The sequence below is a fragment of the Ostrinia nubilalis genome, chromosome 18 (assembly GCF_963855985.1).
Source record: "Ostrinia nubilalis chromosome 18, ilOstNubi1.1, whole genome shotgun sequence".
Lineage (NCBI taxonomy): Eukaryota > Metazoa > Arthropoda > Insecta > Lepidoptera > Crambidae > Ostrinia > Ostrinia nubilalis.
Genome location: NC_087105.1, coordinates 6,693,390 through 6,710,696, shown reverse-complemented (window position 1 = coordinate 6,710,696; position 17,307 = coordinate 6,693,390). Strand labels below are relative to the sequence as shown.

At 41.7% G+C, this 17,307-nt stretch overlaps 2 protein-coding genes across 2 annotated transcripts in view; both read right to left on the bottom strand.

Annotated features, from left to right (window-relative positions):
- The window catches only part of LOC135080638 (probable ATP-dependent RNA helicase spindle-E), a 40,164-nt gene that overhangs the window by 5,434 nt on the left and 17,423 nt on the right, over positions 1 to 17,307 (bottom strand). The window contains exons 19-24 of the mRNA XM_063975332.1: positions 16,214 to 16,429; positions 12,197 to 12,322; positions 11,623 to 11,780; positions 2,216 to 2,335; positions 1,484 to 1,606; positions 501 to 648 (exon numbers count right to left, since the gene is read on the bottom strand). Coding sequence (XP_063831402.1) covers positions 501 to 648; positions 1,484 to 1,606; positions 2,216 to 2,335; positions 11,623 to 11,780; positions 12,197 to 12,322; positions 16,214 to 16,429 — 891 coding nt within the window. The remainder of the gene's footprint in view (positions 1 to 500; positions 649 to 1,483; positions 1,607 to 2,215; positions 2,336 to 11,622; positions 11,781 to 12,196; positions 12,323 to 16,213; positions 16,430 to 17,307) is intronic.
- Positions 6,079 to 8,154, bottom strand: LOC135080637 (uncharacterized). Its single transcript, XM_063975331.1, has 3 exons — positions 7,897 to 8,154; positions 6,820 to 6,962; positions 6,079 to 6,464 (listed from the first exon to the last, which is right to left on the bottom strand). Exons 1-3 carry the CDS (start codon positions 7,940 to 7,942, stop codon positions 6,246 to 6,248), a joined length of 408 nt encoding a protein of 135 aa, XP_063831401.1. The 5' UTR covers positions 7,943 to 8,154; the 3' UTR covers positions 6,079 to 6,245.

Below are 17,307 nucleotides of genomic sequence, written 5' to 3'. Positions count from 1 at the left end.
TAGACACCCGCAGTCCCAGGGGTGTTACCGGTGTGTTGCCGGCCTTTAAGGTGAAAATACGCTCTCTTATTGAAAGCTTGCAGGTCGTATCGCTCCGGAAACACCGCAGACGACAGTCCATTCCAGGCTGAGGCACACTGAAAGCAGCGCAGTTTCAAAGCAGTTGCAACGCGGGCGGTTGTTAAAACTTTAAATATTCGAAAACCGCTTTCAACGCGCTGCTACCGCCCTGCGTCCGGTGTGTCATGCTAATAATATGGCCGCCATAGTAATACAACAGCGCGGGCCCGTGTTCGCGCCGCGTCTGTCGCGCACCCGCGCCGCCTCGTTTGTCGTTCGTCAGTTGCAGTGCGGCGCGGTTGGAGCGCGGGCCCGCGTTCAAATTTGGTGTGACACACTTCAAAGAGTTTCTTGTATTACAACTTGCGCGGGCCCGCATTCAAACTGCGCTGCTACTGCCCCGCGTTTGGTCTGTGAAAACCTTAAAGGCAGGCACTCACGTGTCCGATGTCCTCGACGGAGAGGTCTGCGTCGATGTTGACGAGCAGGTCGTGCTCGGGGAAGTAGGGCCGCGCGTCGGCGTTGCTGCCCAGCCCGCACAGCGCGCTGACGTAGCGCGTGCCGTCCGGGTCGCGACGAAGCTCCGCGCTGCAGACAATGGGTTAATATTAGGCCGGGTCTCTCGCGAATTTTTTTTAAACATTAAACCCTACCCAAAATTTTGTCTCTGAAACATGTTTTTTTTACAAGCGCCGTCAATAACTCTCGTGGCTTGTATAGACAAAAATAGTTTTTCCAGCAAATAAAATAGTTCGGTCGAAGGAGCCGTCTGCTCGTTTGCCTCCTATCACATAAAAAAAAAAAAAAAAAAAAAAAGAAGAAGACGTAAAAATAAGCTACTCGCTCAAATTTTAAATGTGACAGCAGTGACTTACTGAATAGCTTGTATTTTATTTGCTTTAGGGCTGAATTTTCAATCGTCAGATATCTTTTATCTGAAGAGTAAACTTGTCATTTTGACATAATTCCCATACCGAAACTGTCAATGTGCCAAACTTATTCTTCAGATAAAAGTTAAACGACGATTGAAAAATCGGCCCTTATAAAAATAAATAAATAAAAAGAAGTCACTTCTAATACAACTGCTGCGCTAAAAGTTTTGTAATGTTTATTAATAAGACAAATTAATGTTTCTATGTAAGTGATTGCATTGTAAATCTTTTTGAGAAATAAATATGTTTGACCACAAAATTAATGATGTGGCAGTACCCCGCTCCTCGACTCGCGCAGAGCGCAGGGGTAATTTTGTGTACGTGTTTTCCAACAGGCATAGAGAACAAAAACATTATTGATGCAAACAAAAATAAGCAAATGAATCACTTACCTATAGCGCAGGAGTCACACTGGAAGCCATATTACATAAATATTTACCTACTTGTTATTAGCTTATTACTAACACTAGATTAAGATTATTATTACTCACACGGGGCAGAAAAGCAGCGCCATGATGCCGGGCAGGCCGGGGATATTGGGCATGAGCGTGGTGTGCCGCAGCGTCAGCTTGCTCTGCGCCTGGTTCTGACCCACGTCAGCTGCCACCACCAATCTGTACAATACATTTTTTTTCAAGACACGACTTGTTACGACCATCTTACATACATAGATACCTTTTTTATAGCCCTATACTATGTACCACAAATATGTCAATTATTATTAAGAAAAAGATATTAAACTCAGTGTCAAACAATCTTTATTTTCAATCACTCACATGACTATTATTAAAATGATATTGTGGTTCATTTGAGTGCCAACCCTACTATTTACATGCTACGCCATAGCTTTGCGGTCCTTCGAGCCGGATAGAGGGGTGGAAACCAAACAGTTTTCAAGCCGCAGAAAAAACATTTGGGAATTAAAAATAAATAAAACTGTGCGTGTATCCGTATCTGCTAAACTACCTACATTTGCAATTTATATCAAGAACGTACTTTTAGAATTTATTTTAAAAATCATATTACATTAGATATCAATTAATTTTCAGGACGCAGCTATAATGATGAACATATTGTGGTTTATTGAAGAAGGTAAAACCCTACTTTGCTAATTCTAAGCGACATATTTACTGCGGTTAACGAGTACTTTAGTGTGACACATTAGTAATTCAAAACTTACAGTCTTATTAGCAACGAAATAAAGCTGAAAGTACAAAGCATACCTTTCGTAAACTTCTTGTGGCTCGGTGTCGAGCATCACCGAGTTGACAGAGTGCCACTCGATGGTGACCTGCTGGTCGCGGCTTGCGTACATCAAGTTGTGAATCGTCGTCTCCAACGGGCTGGGGAGATTACATAATCAGTAAAAAATACTATTTATTTAAGTAGGTAAACTGACATTTTAAAAATTCAACTGAAATTCATCAAATTGAACCGAGTGAATGAGGGTCCAGCATTACCGGTTAGGCTTAAGGCGATTAGAGTCCTCAATGACCTTGGGCGTTTGACCTTCACGCCGCGAGCAACACCCGCGTACCCCGCACCAAAAACTCCGATTTGACACCGATCAAAAATACACGGGCATAGGTAGATACAGAATAGAAGCTCTTTCTTCATACATTACTGCCTATTATTTTAAACTTAAATTGATGAACCTTGATGTCGGTGTCATTTAACACAGGCGTAAAGGTATTTAATAAAAATAACAAAATCCATGAACATTTTGTACGGGATAAAATTTTATTTTATTTTTCGTAAATTTTCTAATGCTTTTGTCGGTTCAGTCGTTCTCGAAATTTGAACAAACCCGACTTTATTACAAGCTTTTATTTAGCTTGCAATTTATGATGTATGTAGGTAATTACATAAATGTTTGTTCGGGTGGAATCTTGCAAGCTGAATTAGTTAGACCAATTTCCTGACGACAACTAGGCTAGATGACAAAATTTCAATTATTTGTCCGTCAGACAGATAATTAGAAAATATTAGACTCATATTTTTTATTTTCTTTCATAATTAAATAATAACAGTGCTACATCGAGTTGAAATGGCGCGATACGCCACGCTTGAGTAGAATTTTTACTCAAATGTGACGTCGTTATGGAAAAAATTAAAAAATATGAGTCTAACGGCCGAATACTGAAACACTACTCAAATCTGTCACTCAGCTGACGGGCTCCTAAATTTAAGTATCCTTCAATTTTAAATGGTATTCTCAAACGCTACTCAACGGATTTGAAGCCGTGATCAGCTAAGCAGCTCTCAAATGTTTACATAATGGCAACATTTACCAAAAAAAGTATGTTTTCATTTACACAAATGATAACTTTACGTCTTTTATCCATTACACGCAGCATCGTTTGGTTATGTATTGTCTTTTATGGAAATATACTCAATCAACTTAACATAGAACAATTTATTTTTAGTTTCTATTATATATAAATCTCGTTTTATCATATAAAAAAATTAATGCTTGCATTTTTATTTAATTAAAAAAATAATTTTAAATGTGATACTTTTTATTGTTGAAATCTATTAAGTGGCGATCGTGGACCGAAACGTAACCACAATTGACATTTATCATTGTTGACTGACAGAGCATCAAATTGACAAATCAACAACTCTTGGAAATGCTGCTATGCGATGTCCCCTTAATCCTCAGAAATAGGCATGTTTATGTAAAGCGATTTCATAGCAGCTATTTTGGTTGTTACTTCGTGCACTATACGATGCACAGTTGGCTGTTAGATGTGGAAGATATCACCTAGTACACGTTCATAACTTCCCGTTGCGTAGAACAGTAGGGTTAAAATAAGTATTTGGTCCACTGGTTGTATGGCATTTGGTGAGGGGTTTCAAGCGAGAGCGAGAGCTTCCAAATTATGAATCCAGAAACAACACCGTTTCTTTAGAGACGCGGAACCTCGCTCGGAATTGCATGTCATTATAATAATATTTTTCAATAGCGTTCAGCCTTATTGCGTTCCTGCGATTAGATCTAGGTATTAATTTCCTCGAGGCTCGAAAGAAATGATAACGATGACACACATTATTTACCACTATTTAGGTCAATTTAGGTATAAGAATAGGATTTAAGATACCGCGCAAGCACTCTCAAAGATTTGACAGTTGTTTGAGTAATGCTTAGCGTTGAATGGCGTTTCAGTATGCGAAAATTCATTTAAGTGGCGTTTGAGTGCAACTTAATTTGAGAGGTGCTTAAAAATTGAGAACTGCTCAGATATTGTTTTGAGTATGCGAAATGTAAGTTTAGGAGCTGCTTAACTATTTGAGAAGCCGTCAAATATTTAAATGGCGTTTCAGTATTCGGCCGTAATATTTTCTAATTATCTGTCTGACGGACTAAATAGAATTTCGATTTCATTACCCAGTCATCATTCCTATTGGAACGCATTAGTACCTAGTATTGTCTATGGCCTAAAAAAAGCAAATGTTTCTGCTTTTGTCTATTGTCATTCTCTCTGTGTCACTTATGAAGAATAAACAGTGGGTCTAGACAAAGTGCCATTATAATCGCAAACCAGTCGAAAAGTGGTCGAAAAGCCCCTTTTTTGTATGGAATTTGACGGATTCGATTTTCGATTCGATCAAAAAGTGCGTTTTGTCTAGGGGGGCTGAAAATGTATTTGTCTTTTTATTAGAAATCCTTCATCAATTGATTGAGTTAAAATTTCGGATATACATGTAATGCAATGCAATATTGTGATGACATGGAGCTGATCTGATGGTAGAGCTGGAATGCCAGTGGCCCCATAGCAACTCCGGGATTAAACGATTCCATCGAGTTTAGGCTCGTTTGATTTGTATTTATTTATTACTAGATGAAAACCCGGCTTCGCTCGGGTGAAATTTGACTCATAATACACAATTCTAGGTGCAAAATGTAGATAGATGTTTCTGTAGTCATCGGTTCTCAAAGAATATTAAATATAGATTCATATAGCTTCGTTAGTTGTGTTTAATAAATATGGTAAATAAAAACTGCAAAAGTTTTTACACAATTTTTTTTTTTCAAATCAACATTCAAAATAAACTAAGCAAATTAACAAAACAATCAAATTCAATCGTTATTATAGGTTATGTAAATAACTCTTATTAAGGCGGTTATCACACTGCGCCGCGCTCCGCCGCGGAGCGCGGGGCGACAGATTTAATCATTGTATGCAAGTACCTCAGTTTGTATAGAAAACACGCGCGGCACTTCACACTGACAACGCGTCTGCGCGCGTGATATTTTATATGAAAATCACGTTTTTCAGCGTAAAATAATGGGCTAAAATTTTTACGAACAGCAAGTCTATACTGATAAAATTGTAACATTGTAAGACGGCTTCGAGCAGTTCGACTCTCTTCTCTGTGTTGAAGATTTTCATGCCATCCGAGTTCTCCATTAGGAAAAAGTAGAGGAAAGGTTAAAGGGTCAATATTGGGACTGGTTGATTTGAGTGTAGGTTAATGTTGAGAATATTCTTGTACAGAGAAGTCTATATTTAATGGAGGTTCGCCGTTTTCTCCTACAAAGATGGCCGCTACCTCATTATTTGATGGTGTGTTATACCGACGCAAAGCCAGAGATTTATGTTTATAAAACTGCATTGATGCCGAATATTTGGGTCGATTTTCTGAGGCTGCTTTTAATTCCTCTTCTGCTAAAATTGCAGCCACCTTTTTGTATACTTTGACAAAAGGATTGAATTCATTGAGCATTGTTTGTAAGGACCTCATTATATTGCTTTTACATAGGATGTTATTTCCAGAATCGGATAATCTTTCATTTAAGGCTGCTTCATCTTCAATTATATACAATTGGTTGTATTGTGGTTTATGACCTTGCAACGGAACCAAAGATCCAGTTTTTATATAAATTTGCCCTTGTACCCTATAAGTGAAAAATCCTGGAGGGAATGTGTTCAAGTTTGAATTAATGGATGCCATTGCAAATGCTGAATTATATAGTCGTATATTAGCCTTAAAATGATTAGCTTCAGACATATTGCCTTTGTATAAATCTAATAATATTTCTGGGTCTATGTATACCTTCCCATTATGACAACAATGTTAAAATGATTTTTAATTTTTTCACCTAAAAAATGAAGTGCTTGACATTGAACACATTCATAAATCATAGAACCAACTGAATGTACTGATACTTGAATGGTGTTATTTGAAAGTGCTTAATGTAAATAGTTAGTCCTGGGGGGCTGATATTCTGTACTAAACCTGCTTGAATATTTACGTTTTTTCGGGGGTCTGTCCGCCATTTGATATGTTTTCTTTCTCTTCTTCTTCTAAAGAAATAAAATCACTGCTGACTGACAGCAGCTGTTTTTCCTTGTTGTTCGAAGAAGCATCATCACTGCTGACTGACAGTAGCTGTTTTTTCTTGTTATCCGAAGAAGCATCATCAATCATCAATGAATCCTCGATTAGCGTCAACTCTTGGTTATCAACCTTAAAAGAGAAATATATTTATGAATAGCTAATTTAAAGCTTTAATTTAAAGATTTAATTTATATTTTTAATGCTATGTTGTGTTACTCTTATTAAACAAATTTAATAAGATGTGATGAAAAAATACACCACATGCAGGAATTGAACCCACATCCTCGACTTCTCCGTTGTCGCGCTCTTACCATCTGAGCTGAGTTTAATAAGAGAAATATATTTTATTTTTAAACAAATATTCAATAAAATATTAAATAAAATATTTTTAATAATAAGTATTGTGAATGTATGTAGGTGTAGGTATATCATCCCACCTCTATATTTATTTTACTTTAGGTACCTACCTACACTATTAACTTACCTGAAAGTCATCAAATAAATCTTGTGATGCAGCAGAAGCAACTTTTTGCTTTTTAGGAAAAAGGTTTGATAGTGCCCGAGCCTTGTTTATTCTTATCTGCCGAATTGTTTCTAAGCCACAACACTCGCAATAATTGAAATTATCTGCAAAAATTTATTACACAATTATTTATAATAAGAACCAGCCGAGCTCAAGTGGAACTTGCGCATGAAACGGTGAAAAATCGCTGCAAAAATCGTGTCTGTTTCTGTTTAAGTTGATAACAACTCAACACAGCGGGTCTAGTCAAAACGCACTTTAAAATCGCAAACCCATCGCAAACCAGTCGCAAACAAATAAACAAATCGCAAAAGAGGTCGATAACAAAAAAGGCTTAGTCAAACGGCAAAAAATCGAATCGCAAAGCCCTACCTATCGATAATCGAAAGACTGGATTGAAATTTTCCATACAAAGGCTTAGCCAACATGCATTTAAGACTCAATCAAAATCGAATCGAATCGCAACACCCGCCATTTTCATTGCGATTACTAAAACCCCGGTGATAAGCTTCGATTATATCGAAAACCAATAGGGTGAGTTGCACCACCTAACTTTGACCGCAACTATGACGTTAACCGGTGTTTTTTGTATGGAGTTTGACAGATTTTAGACGTTTGTCAAAGTTAAACTAAGATGGTGCAACCCACCCTAAGGCTGTTTTGACAAATCCGTATCGCGATGTCGTTTTGACAGCTAGTTTGACAGCGAAGCATAGACGTAAACATAGAGCAGAAAGAAGGAAGAAACTAATTTAAAAACAAAAAGCTAAAAAAAGTAAAAACAATCGCAAAGTCATAGACATTTTTTAACTTTTATTCGATTTTGAATGAACTTTTATATCGCCGCGTCGTTGGTGGTTCAATGTGCATTATGGCTGCCATTTTCCGATCGAATCGAATTACTGGTGACGCGGCGACTGACATTAGTGAAAACTTCCTATTGGATTGCGATGGCATTTTGACTAGACCCACAGGTTATGCATGTGGTCATTTATTATTATTTGTCGGGTTAAATAAAAAAAATATTAAGCCGCTTACCGAGTATAATGTTGTCGCATTCCACACATCGACTGCACATTTGCATTTGTTTGCAGTTTCTTACAAATATTTTGCCATTACAATAATTGCATGTCACTGGAATTTATCACTGTGCGAAACTAAATGACATTGACATTTGAACTTCAACTTTTATGGTTATGGCTAATATTCTTTTTCTGTGGTTGAATCGGCCAATATCAGGTTTAAAGAAAAAACACATAACAAAGAGTGTATCATAAAAATCGCGAAACGCACTGATCTCCATTTATTTATATTAATTTATGGATTGATGACAACCCATAGTAAGGTTTTGGCGCTGATCGCATAGTGAGTGGATAGTGAACTACTAAAGATGGCGACAGCGGTTTGTTTGAAATTGTTTGTCAGTGCCATCAGAATTTAACGAAATTCTCCATTATCCGAATTTTGCGGATATATGTTGTCGACTCAAAATCGATATTTTTTTATGCTTTGTTATTCATATAAGGTTTCGATCCAGTCTACCGTACCCCTTGACGAAATTATTAATATAGATTATACCTAAATAATTTTATTACAATTTTCTAAAAATGCACAAAAACTTAAAAATCTTGAAAATGGTGATATTTTTGGGTGCGCCAAAGTTCACCTAAATTTTCAACTCCGAAAATTGGAAGTCCGAAAATGTTCTGCCTAAAATTTTTCATCCTAACAATCACAATTCCTAACTACTCTAATGTTCATAATTCCGAATCATTCAACTTCATAATGTCATTAGCAATAAACATCTATTATAGTTTTATTTGTTCTCCTAGATTTTCTAAACATAACCATATTTTACACTATTATTCAAAGTCATATTATCTTTTTTGTTTAGATTTCTTTCTTTGACGATATATTAAAGTTCAAGTTTGTTGGCATTAGCACGTATACTTGAGTCCCGCTCCAGTCATTCAGTCAAGTTCCAAAAACAAATCGGTCCTATTCATAATTATTGGTTTAGGTTAGGTTAGAACTGTGACCACAACGCACCAGCCGAGCGAGAGAAGCCAGAGTCCCGCTCCAGTCATTCAGTCAAGTTCCAGGAACGAATCGGTCTATTCATTATTATTGGTGTAGGTTAGGTTAGAATACTGTGGCCTTACGTTTCATTCGCGAAGAACGTACTTCTGTACGTAGTATTTATTATTATTCTGTGGTATGAGTGAAAAAATTTCCGTGCTTTTAAGCGATTTTGTGAAAAATATTATTGGCAGGTAGTTGCTAATTGCTCATAAGATAGGCCCCCTTAATTTAATTTATTGTCCGTGGTGCATAATCTTTTTCTTAAAGGTTTTAAACCTTTGTTTGTCACCTGTCATCCGCTTTGCAATGGAGGGAAGTCGAACCTTAATTTCGAACTCCTCCTATGTTCTTCTGATTAATTTCGTTGCGGGTCCAATGACAGTTTAACTTTCCCCCGGGACAAACTTGACCTTCATTGGTTGGGTTTTTGTGGCGGTCAAGCTGTAGATCCTGGCTACACAGGAGTTGCAGTGGTGGGAACGAGAGGTGGGAATAGTCCGTTATGAGTGAAAATATTATGGTAATGTTTTGGGATAAAAGTGTTATGATAAAAAACAGTAGGAGTTTAAATATATTTACATAAATGATATTATTAATTACAATTTTCGGAAACATGAGTGTTATGAACATCGCCGGTAGCACTAAAAATAGTATGAATGAAAACTTTAGGATGAAAAATTTTAGGAAGAGTGATCATTCGGATTTAAAATCGTTAGGAAGAACAATTTCGGGTAAATAACTTTAGGTGAGCCAATATGGACCCATATTTTTACTGGGGTCAAAATTGGACGTTAGGGAGACCATGGCGAGGCCTATCGATGATTGAAGGGTTATCCATTGTTTTTGGGACACCCTGTATAAGCAAGTACCTAATGTTATGTAAGTACGCTACTTTGAAAATCATGAGTCTTCAATTCTCTAAGGTAAACTGCAGGGTCTGATGATGGAGCTGGAATGTGGCCATAGGAATAGGCTAGTTTCTTAAAAAAAGACTTGGTCCGTCAATTTTACATTATCAAAAAATATTGGACACAGGATATTTTTATTTGTCAATTAAACAAGTAATTGTAAAGTTATTGGTTTGGTAATTTAGGGAAGTTTATTTGCACTTAACATGAAAAATATGGTATCAATGTACTGAGTACCTATGCACCTTCAGTGGCAACAACAAGGTCTACTGAGTACCTATAGTCTAATAAAGGCATGAAATAGATTAATTTCACTAAAAATTAAAACCAACTCCAAAACGAATCACCAAAAGGTAGGCTGCCACCGACTCCGAAAATGGCTAATTTTGTAATCAGTATCCAAATTTTTAATAAGCTCTATAGAACAAAATTCAATACCACTTTATCTTAATTTTTTTTAATGTGACAGGAGGCAAACGAGCAAACGGATCACCTGTTGGTAAATGATTACCGTCGCCCATAGACACCCGCAGACCCAGGGGCGTTACAGGTGTTATTTTTAATTGTGGTATTTTCGCGGGGAGAAACATATTGAAAATCTAATTCTAATAAGTATGAAAAATATAAATTGTTTTCTTCACGTAAATCGATTAAGTTACAGATTCTGACTAGCTCCTAATTTGGATACTGATTGCAAAGGCCTAGTAAATAAATAACGTAATAATTTTTCTACTTGTATTTATCTAGTGCAGTTGTTTTGGAGTCAATTATAGTTTTTTTACACTAATAGATTCTATTCAGGTAGAAAATAGCGTCTGAGCGCGTCATAATTCAATTGTATCGTCTGACTGCACGTACTCTATGAACAATTCTGACATAAAATCTATTGTCGAACGAAAGCTGGGTTGCACCATCTTACTTCAACTTTGACAAGCGTCAAAAGTCTGTCTAACTCCATACAAAAAACACCGGTTATCGCCAAAGCTACGGTCAAAGTTAGGTCACGTCAGGTGGTGCAACTCAGCCAAAGAAAAAAATCATTTTGATCGCTAATGTCAGTTTGCAGCGAGTGACACAACCTCCCCGTCTGAAGGCCAGCGGCCGACTGCCGCCCGCACCCCGCGAAGGCCCCCTCAACAGCAAAACGTTCGGAATTTATCAAAAGTAAAATTTATGAATGAAAGTAATGTTCGATTGAAAAACGCAACGTGTCATTTAAATATTAAAGAATTCCTAATCTATTCGTGCAAAAATCTTTTAAATTAACATAGCCGTTTTGGAGGAGTAGGGAATTTAAGTAAAAAATCGATGTCCCGTATTTATTTTTTTAATCCAAAACAAAGAGACGTAGCGAAAATTCAAACGTCACAAATGTAGTCCTTGAACTGTTGTATAACATATATTTTTTTCAACTATTTCTGTCCAGCAGTAAAAGAGGAGTAGGCTTTACAAAATGCCCATTTGGCGCGGATTGAGGACTCTAATCGCCTTAAGGGCACGGCCCACCAATTTTTTTTAAAGCACCGACGATACACGTTTATGAAACGCGTGTCGACGGCGCGCTTTCTTTTCCTACAAACATCTATAGATTGGGTCCAAATACGCCGTCGTCACACGTTCAAAAAAAATGGTAGGTATGCCGTGAAAACGTGGTATGCCCAGGCCCTTAGGTCTCAAAAAACGTGGTATGCCCAGGCCCTTAGGTCTCATATTCACTTTCAAGATGAAACAGAAGTCCTATCAAAATGTACGAGTCAATGAGTCCCTTGGTTACCTGGTAGGCCCTTTGAGGCAAACGTCAGCCACGCAGTCCTTGCTATTCGGCGGCTCCAGTTCGCGAAGGTCCTTGTATATTTGCGACTGCTCTTTGTTATACGCCCGCTTCTGAGCCATGTTTAAATCTGACGCCATTTGACGGAGGTCGTGGTTCATCTGTGTGACGAATGTATAACATTAGTCATGCATTTGGTATTGGGGTCCACGAGTTTGTACAGGCAAGTGCAGTTTAGGATTTATTTTACAACCTGATTGAGCTAGCTGCGCACCTCTTTTTTTTTTTTTTTTTTATGTGATAGGAGGCAAACGAGCAGACGGAATGACCTCGCTGAAATGCGACTCTCCCTTCCCTTTATACCTCCTCGCGTTCGTCATGTCCATAACAGAGCGTCGATTTAACGTCACAGCTGCCATGTGCGCAGTTAACTCGAAAGGGTTGTAGAAGGATTCATAGTTGACAGGTAGCGGTTGGAAGAGAATAATAAAATTTCAAGCGAGTATTAGAGGACGCCTGTATCTTGTCATTTTCGAACCTAAAACCAAAGCAATAAAGTCCAAAGTATCACAATCACCTTGGAGTCGTAGCTTTCTTCGACGGGAACCGCATAGCCGCGCGATACTAGCTCGCGATTGACGTTCACGCGCCCGCCTTCTGCCAGCAGTTCGATGGCTACCGTGCCGTGCGTCACGCTGTACACCTGAAAATAAGGACACAGTAATATCATCCTATGCAGGAGTTGCAGAGGTAAGAAAGAGAGGTGGGATTAGTCCCGTTACTGACTGCTGCAAAATCAGCCAAAGAATTGCCCGGCGGGCGGGGCAAATGGCTCTTAGAGCTGATAACCATTCGTTGCAACAGAAAAGTTCTCGAGTGGCGACCACGGTCCGGAAGACGGCTCAAAAACTGAACTCCGACAAACGTTACTTCGACATTACGTTACTCCGACACTACTGAATATCGACATGACTTTACTTCGACACTACACTACTCCGACAAAGGATATTCGCCTTTGTCTAAGTAGTGTAGTGTCGAAGTAAAGTCATGTCGATATTCAGAAATGTCGGAGTAACGTAATGTCGAAGTAAAGTTTGTCGGAGTGTACTTAGGTAGCCCAGCGCAGGACCAGTCATTGTGGAAATCCTTGGGAAGGCATTTGTCCAGCAGTAGACGTCATTTGGCTGAAACGTACGACTGAAGGAACTGACTGCCATGGCGAGAGCGCGCGGGGATCACTGCACGTGAACCCTAGGCAGATGCAATTCCGTGCATATCTTCCGCGATTCGACCAGTATAAATCGAAACGTTGGCATGGCCATGGGAAGGTGGAGGGAGGGCGAAAATGTTGATGTCATGTTTTTAAATCCCAAGAATAAATGAGGAATAATAATAGGCTAGATGACTAAATTTCAATTATTTGTCCGTCAGACAGATAATTAGAAAATATTATACTCATATTTTTTATTTTCTTTCATAATTAAATAATAACAGTGCTACATCGAGTTGAAATGGCGCGATACGTCACGTTTGAGTAGAATTTTTACTCAAAAGTGACGTCACGCGACATTTCAACTCAATATAATACTGTATAGATGACCCACGCTGAACTGTCCCACGAAACTCAATGACAGGGGGGCGCAACCATCGTTCAACTATATGGTTTCCAACATGGCAAAAATCGGAACCAGCGATCCGGTATAGACGGTGGCGCCCCGCTGTCAATGTCATGGACAGGACAGTTCAGTATTTTGGAACTATAATTATTCGATTATGGAAAAAAATAAAAAATATGAGTAATATTTTCTAATTATCTGTCTGACGGACTAAATATAATTTCGATTTCATTACCCAGTCATCATCCCTATTATTATGCTGCCTTATTATAGTCTTTTTCACCTAAGATGATTCGTATGACGTTTATAAGTGTTAATAAGTTTAATAAGCGTTTATAAATCCAACAATACAGTCCTGTTAAAAAAAAATCTCTTAAATTGTACCCTGGCCAGCAGGCGGGTGCGCGCGGTGAGCTCGGCGAAGCATGCGTCGGCGGCGCGCGTCCAGTGCGCGTGCGGCTCCAGCAGCGATGGCGGCGTCAGCTGGCACGCACGCGTCACTACAGCGTCAGTTGCTGCGTGTACCTTGGCCAGCAGGCGGGTGCGCGCGGTGAGCTCGGCGAAGCATGCGTCGGCGGCGCGCGTCCACTGCGCGTGCGGCTCCAGCAGCGATGGCGGCGTCAGCTGGCACGCACGCGTCACTACAGCGTCAGTTGCTGCGTGTACCTTGGCCAGCAGGCGGGTGCGCGCGGTGAGCTCGGCGAAGCAGGAGTCTGCGGCGCGCGTCCACTGCACGCACTGCATGACGATGGCGGCGTATGCCTGCCGCGGGCAGGTTGCAGACGCAGCATCATTCAGGTTGCAGATGCAGCATCATCAGGTTGCAGATGCAGCATCATCAGGTTGCAGATGCAGCATGATCAGGCTGCAAGCTACTTCCAGGGGGCTGCAGCGACTGTACCTTGGCCAGCAGGCGGGTGCGCGCGGTGAGCTCGGCGAAGCATGCGTCGGCGGCGCGCGTCCACTGCGCGTGCGGCTCCAACAGCGATGGCGGCGTCAGCTGGCACGCACGCGTCGCTACAGCGTCAGTTGCTGCGTGTACCAGGCCTATTCATCTCCGCGAGTTTACATCGAAAACAAAACACGCACGATGGCCCCCACCTACAGGATACTATTCGACAAGGCCTCACATACGAGCGAACATTGACTCACGCACGCGTATTCTTGTGTATGATGGAAGAAAATGGTGTACTAAATACTGTGCAGTATTTAACTGCCTAAATAATAATAAAAACACAGAATGTACTTTTTTAAGTTGCCTCAAAACACAGAGGTAAATAAGTAGTTAATATTATTCATGATAATTCATGCTAAATCATGTATTTCCTCCGCCATTTTCCGCAGTTTGGCACCTCACGTCACATCATTTTACCGAAGTCAGCCCTATAGCTTCGGCGCAGTGCCGATCACTGATGTTTGTCAACAAAATGGTGCTTGACTCTTGAGACAGGCTAAATTACACCATATTGTTAATGACATTGAGCATACATTTTTTTAAATACCTTCTCGAAGTAAAACTTCTGTACGTAGTACTTATTATTATTCTGTGCGTGTACCTTGGCCAGCAGGCGGGTGCGCGCGGTGAGCTCGGCGAAGCATGCGTCGGCGGCGCGCGTCCACTGCGCGTGCGGCTCCAGCAGCGGCGCGGGCCCCAGCTCGCACAGCGCGCACTGTATGGCGGGCAGCAGCATCAGGTTGCAGATGCATCATCAGGCTGCAAGCTACTTCAGGGGGCTGCAGCGACTGTACCTTGGCCAGCAGGCGGGTGCGCGCGGTGAGCTCGGCGAAGCATGCGTCGGCGGCGCGCGTCCACTGCGCGCACTGCATGACGACGGTGCGCTGGCACGCGCCCGCGGGCAGCATAATCAGGTTGCAGATGCAGCATCATCAGGCTGCAAGGTACTTCCAGGAGGCTGCAGCGACTGTACCTTGGCCAGCAGGCGGGTGCGCGCGGTGAGCTCGGCGAAGCATGCGTCTGCGGCGCGCGTCCACTGCGCACTCTACATGACGATGGCGGCGTATGCCTGCCGCGGGCAGCATCATTCAGGTTGCAGATGCAGCAGCATCAGGTTGCAAGCTACTTCCAGGGGGCCGCAGCGACTGTACCTTGGCCAGCAGGCGGGTGCGCGCGGTGAGCTCGGCGAAGCATGCGTCGGCGGCGCGCGTCCACTGCGCGTGCGGCTCCAGCAGCGATGGCGGCGTCAGCTGGCACGCACGCGTCGCTACAGCGTCAGTTGCTGCGTGTACCAGGCCTGTTCATCTCCGCGAGTTTACATCGAAAACAAAACACGCACGATGGCCCACCTACAGGATACTATTCGACAAGGCCTCACATACGAGCGAACATTGACTCACGCACGCGTATTCTTGTGTATGATGGAAGAAAATGGTGTACTAAATACTGTGCAGTATTTAACTGCCTAAATAATAATAAAAACACAGAATGTACTTTTTTAAGTTGCCTCAAAACACAGAGGTAAATAAGTAGTTAATATTATTCATGATAATTCATGCTAAATCATGTATTTCCTCCGCCATTTTCCGCAGTTTGGCACCTCACGTCACATCATTTTACCGAAGTCAGCCCTATAGCTTCGGCGCAGTGCCGATCACTGACGTTTGTCAACAAAATGGTGCTTGACTCTTGAGATAGGCTAAATTACACCATATTGTTAATGACATTGAGCATACATTTTTTCAAATACCTTCTCGAAGTAAAACTTCTGTACGTAGTACTTATTATTATTCTGTGCGTGTACCTTGGCCAGCAGGCGGGTGCGCGCGGTGAGCTCGGCGAAGCAGGCGTCGGCGGCGCGCGTCCACTGCGCGTGCGGCTCTAGCAGCGGCGCGGGCCCCAGCTCGCACAGCGCGCACTGCATGACGATGGCGGCGTATGCCTGCCGCGGGCAGCATCATCAGGGTGCAGATGCAGCATCATCAGGCTGCAAGCTACTTCCAGGAGGCTGCAGCGACTGTACCTTGGCCAGCAGGCGGGTGCGCGCGGTGAGCTCGGCGAAGCATGCGTCGGCGGCGCGCGTCCACTGCGCGTGCGGCTCCAGCAGCGGCGCGGGCCCCAGCTCGCACAGCGCGCACTGCATGGCCAGCGGCGGCGTGCGCTGGCACACGCCCGCGGGCAGCATCATCAGGTTGCACGTGTTCAGCCGGCCGTAGCCGCCGAAGTCGATGTACAGCACCTGGGAGTGAGGTGACACCGTGAACGATTAGTATACGCCCTTAGCATAGACAATGCTAAGGGCGTATAGGGTAAACTGCCAGTCATTGGACACTTAAGAAAGTTATTGGACAGTTATTTACTGAATTAAAAATAGCATTTCTATTTCAACAACTGAGAGATTCCGACTGATGGAGATAAAAGGGCGTTTTTTTTAAGGAATAATCATTGTATTTGAAGGAATATTCATTTTAAGAAAATTCAAGGGTTGTTTTGTCCAATGACTGTCGGTTTACCCTACTAACGCCCGTATTCACAAACATTACTTTTTTTTAATGCCCAACGAGGAAGCTCTTGATCTGTATGTCACCTGATGGTAAGTGATGATCAAGCCGAAGGTGGAAGCCAGCTTCACCCGGAATCCTCTACCACAGACGAGCTGGCTATCTCACCTCTTAACTGCCGGAACACAACAATGCTGTTAACATTGTTGTTATGGCGACAGGCTTCGATAAGATGGTGGTAGCTAGTCAGGCGGACTTAGAACAAGGGCCTAACACCAACGAAACTGAACAGAAAAATCTCGAACCTCGAATCGAACCTGAGACCTCTGCATCTGAAGCAGGTGGTCTTACCATTAGACCACAGAGGCGGTTATGAGGTCTCACAGTACGCGTGGACGCACAGGGTGACACACGAACCAATCAGAGCTCTATTCAGCTCTGCACTGTGCGTTCGATTTGCTGCTTCATTTAAGCAAGCATCGTTTGTGAATACGGACGTAAAACTTGCGCGGGCGCATATACGCGTTTCTGTATCGAAAAAAATATGATAGTATGGCACGGACGCGTGCGAGGAATTTCCACGCGGTTTAAGCGTAGGCCCTAAACCACACCTACG

Excerpts from the sequence above, each read along its gene's own strand:
- LOC135080637 (XM_063975331.1), bottom strand. The coding sequence starts at position 7,942 with ATGCAAATGTGCAGTCGATGTGTGGAATGCGACAACATTATACTCG. Across the intron at positions 6,963-7,896 it reads ATGCGACAACATTATACTCG|ATAATTTCAATTATTGCGAG; the intron begins GTAAGCGGCTTA and ends AAATTTTTGCAG. Across the intron at positions 6,465-6,819 it reads ATTTATTTGATGACTTTCAG|GTTGATAACCAAGAGTTGAC; the intron begins GTAAGTTAATAG and ends TTCTCTTTTAAG.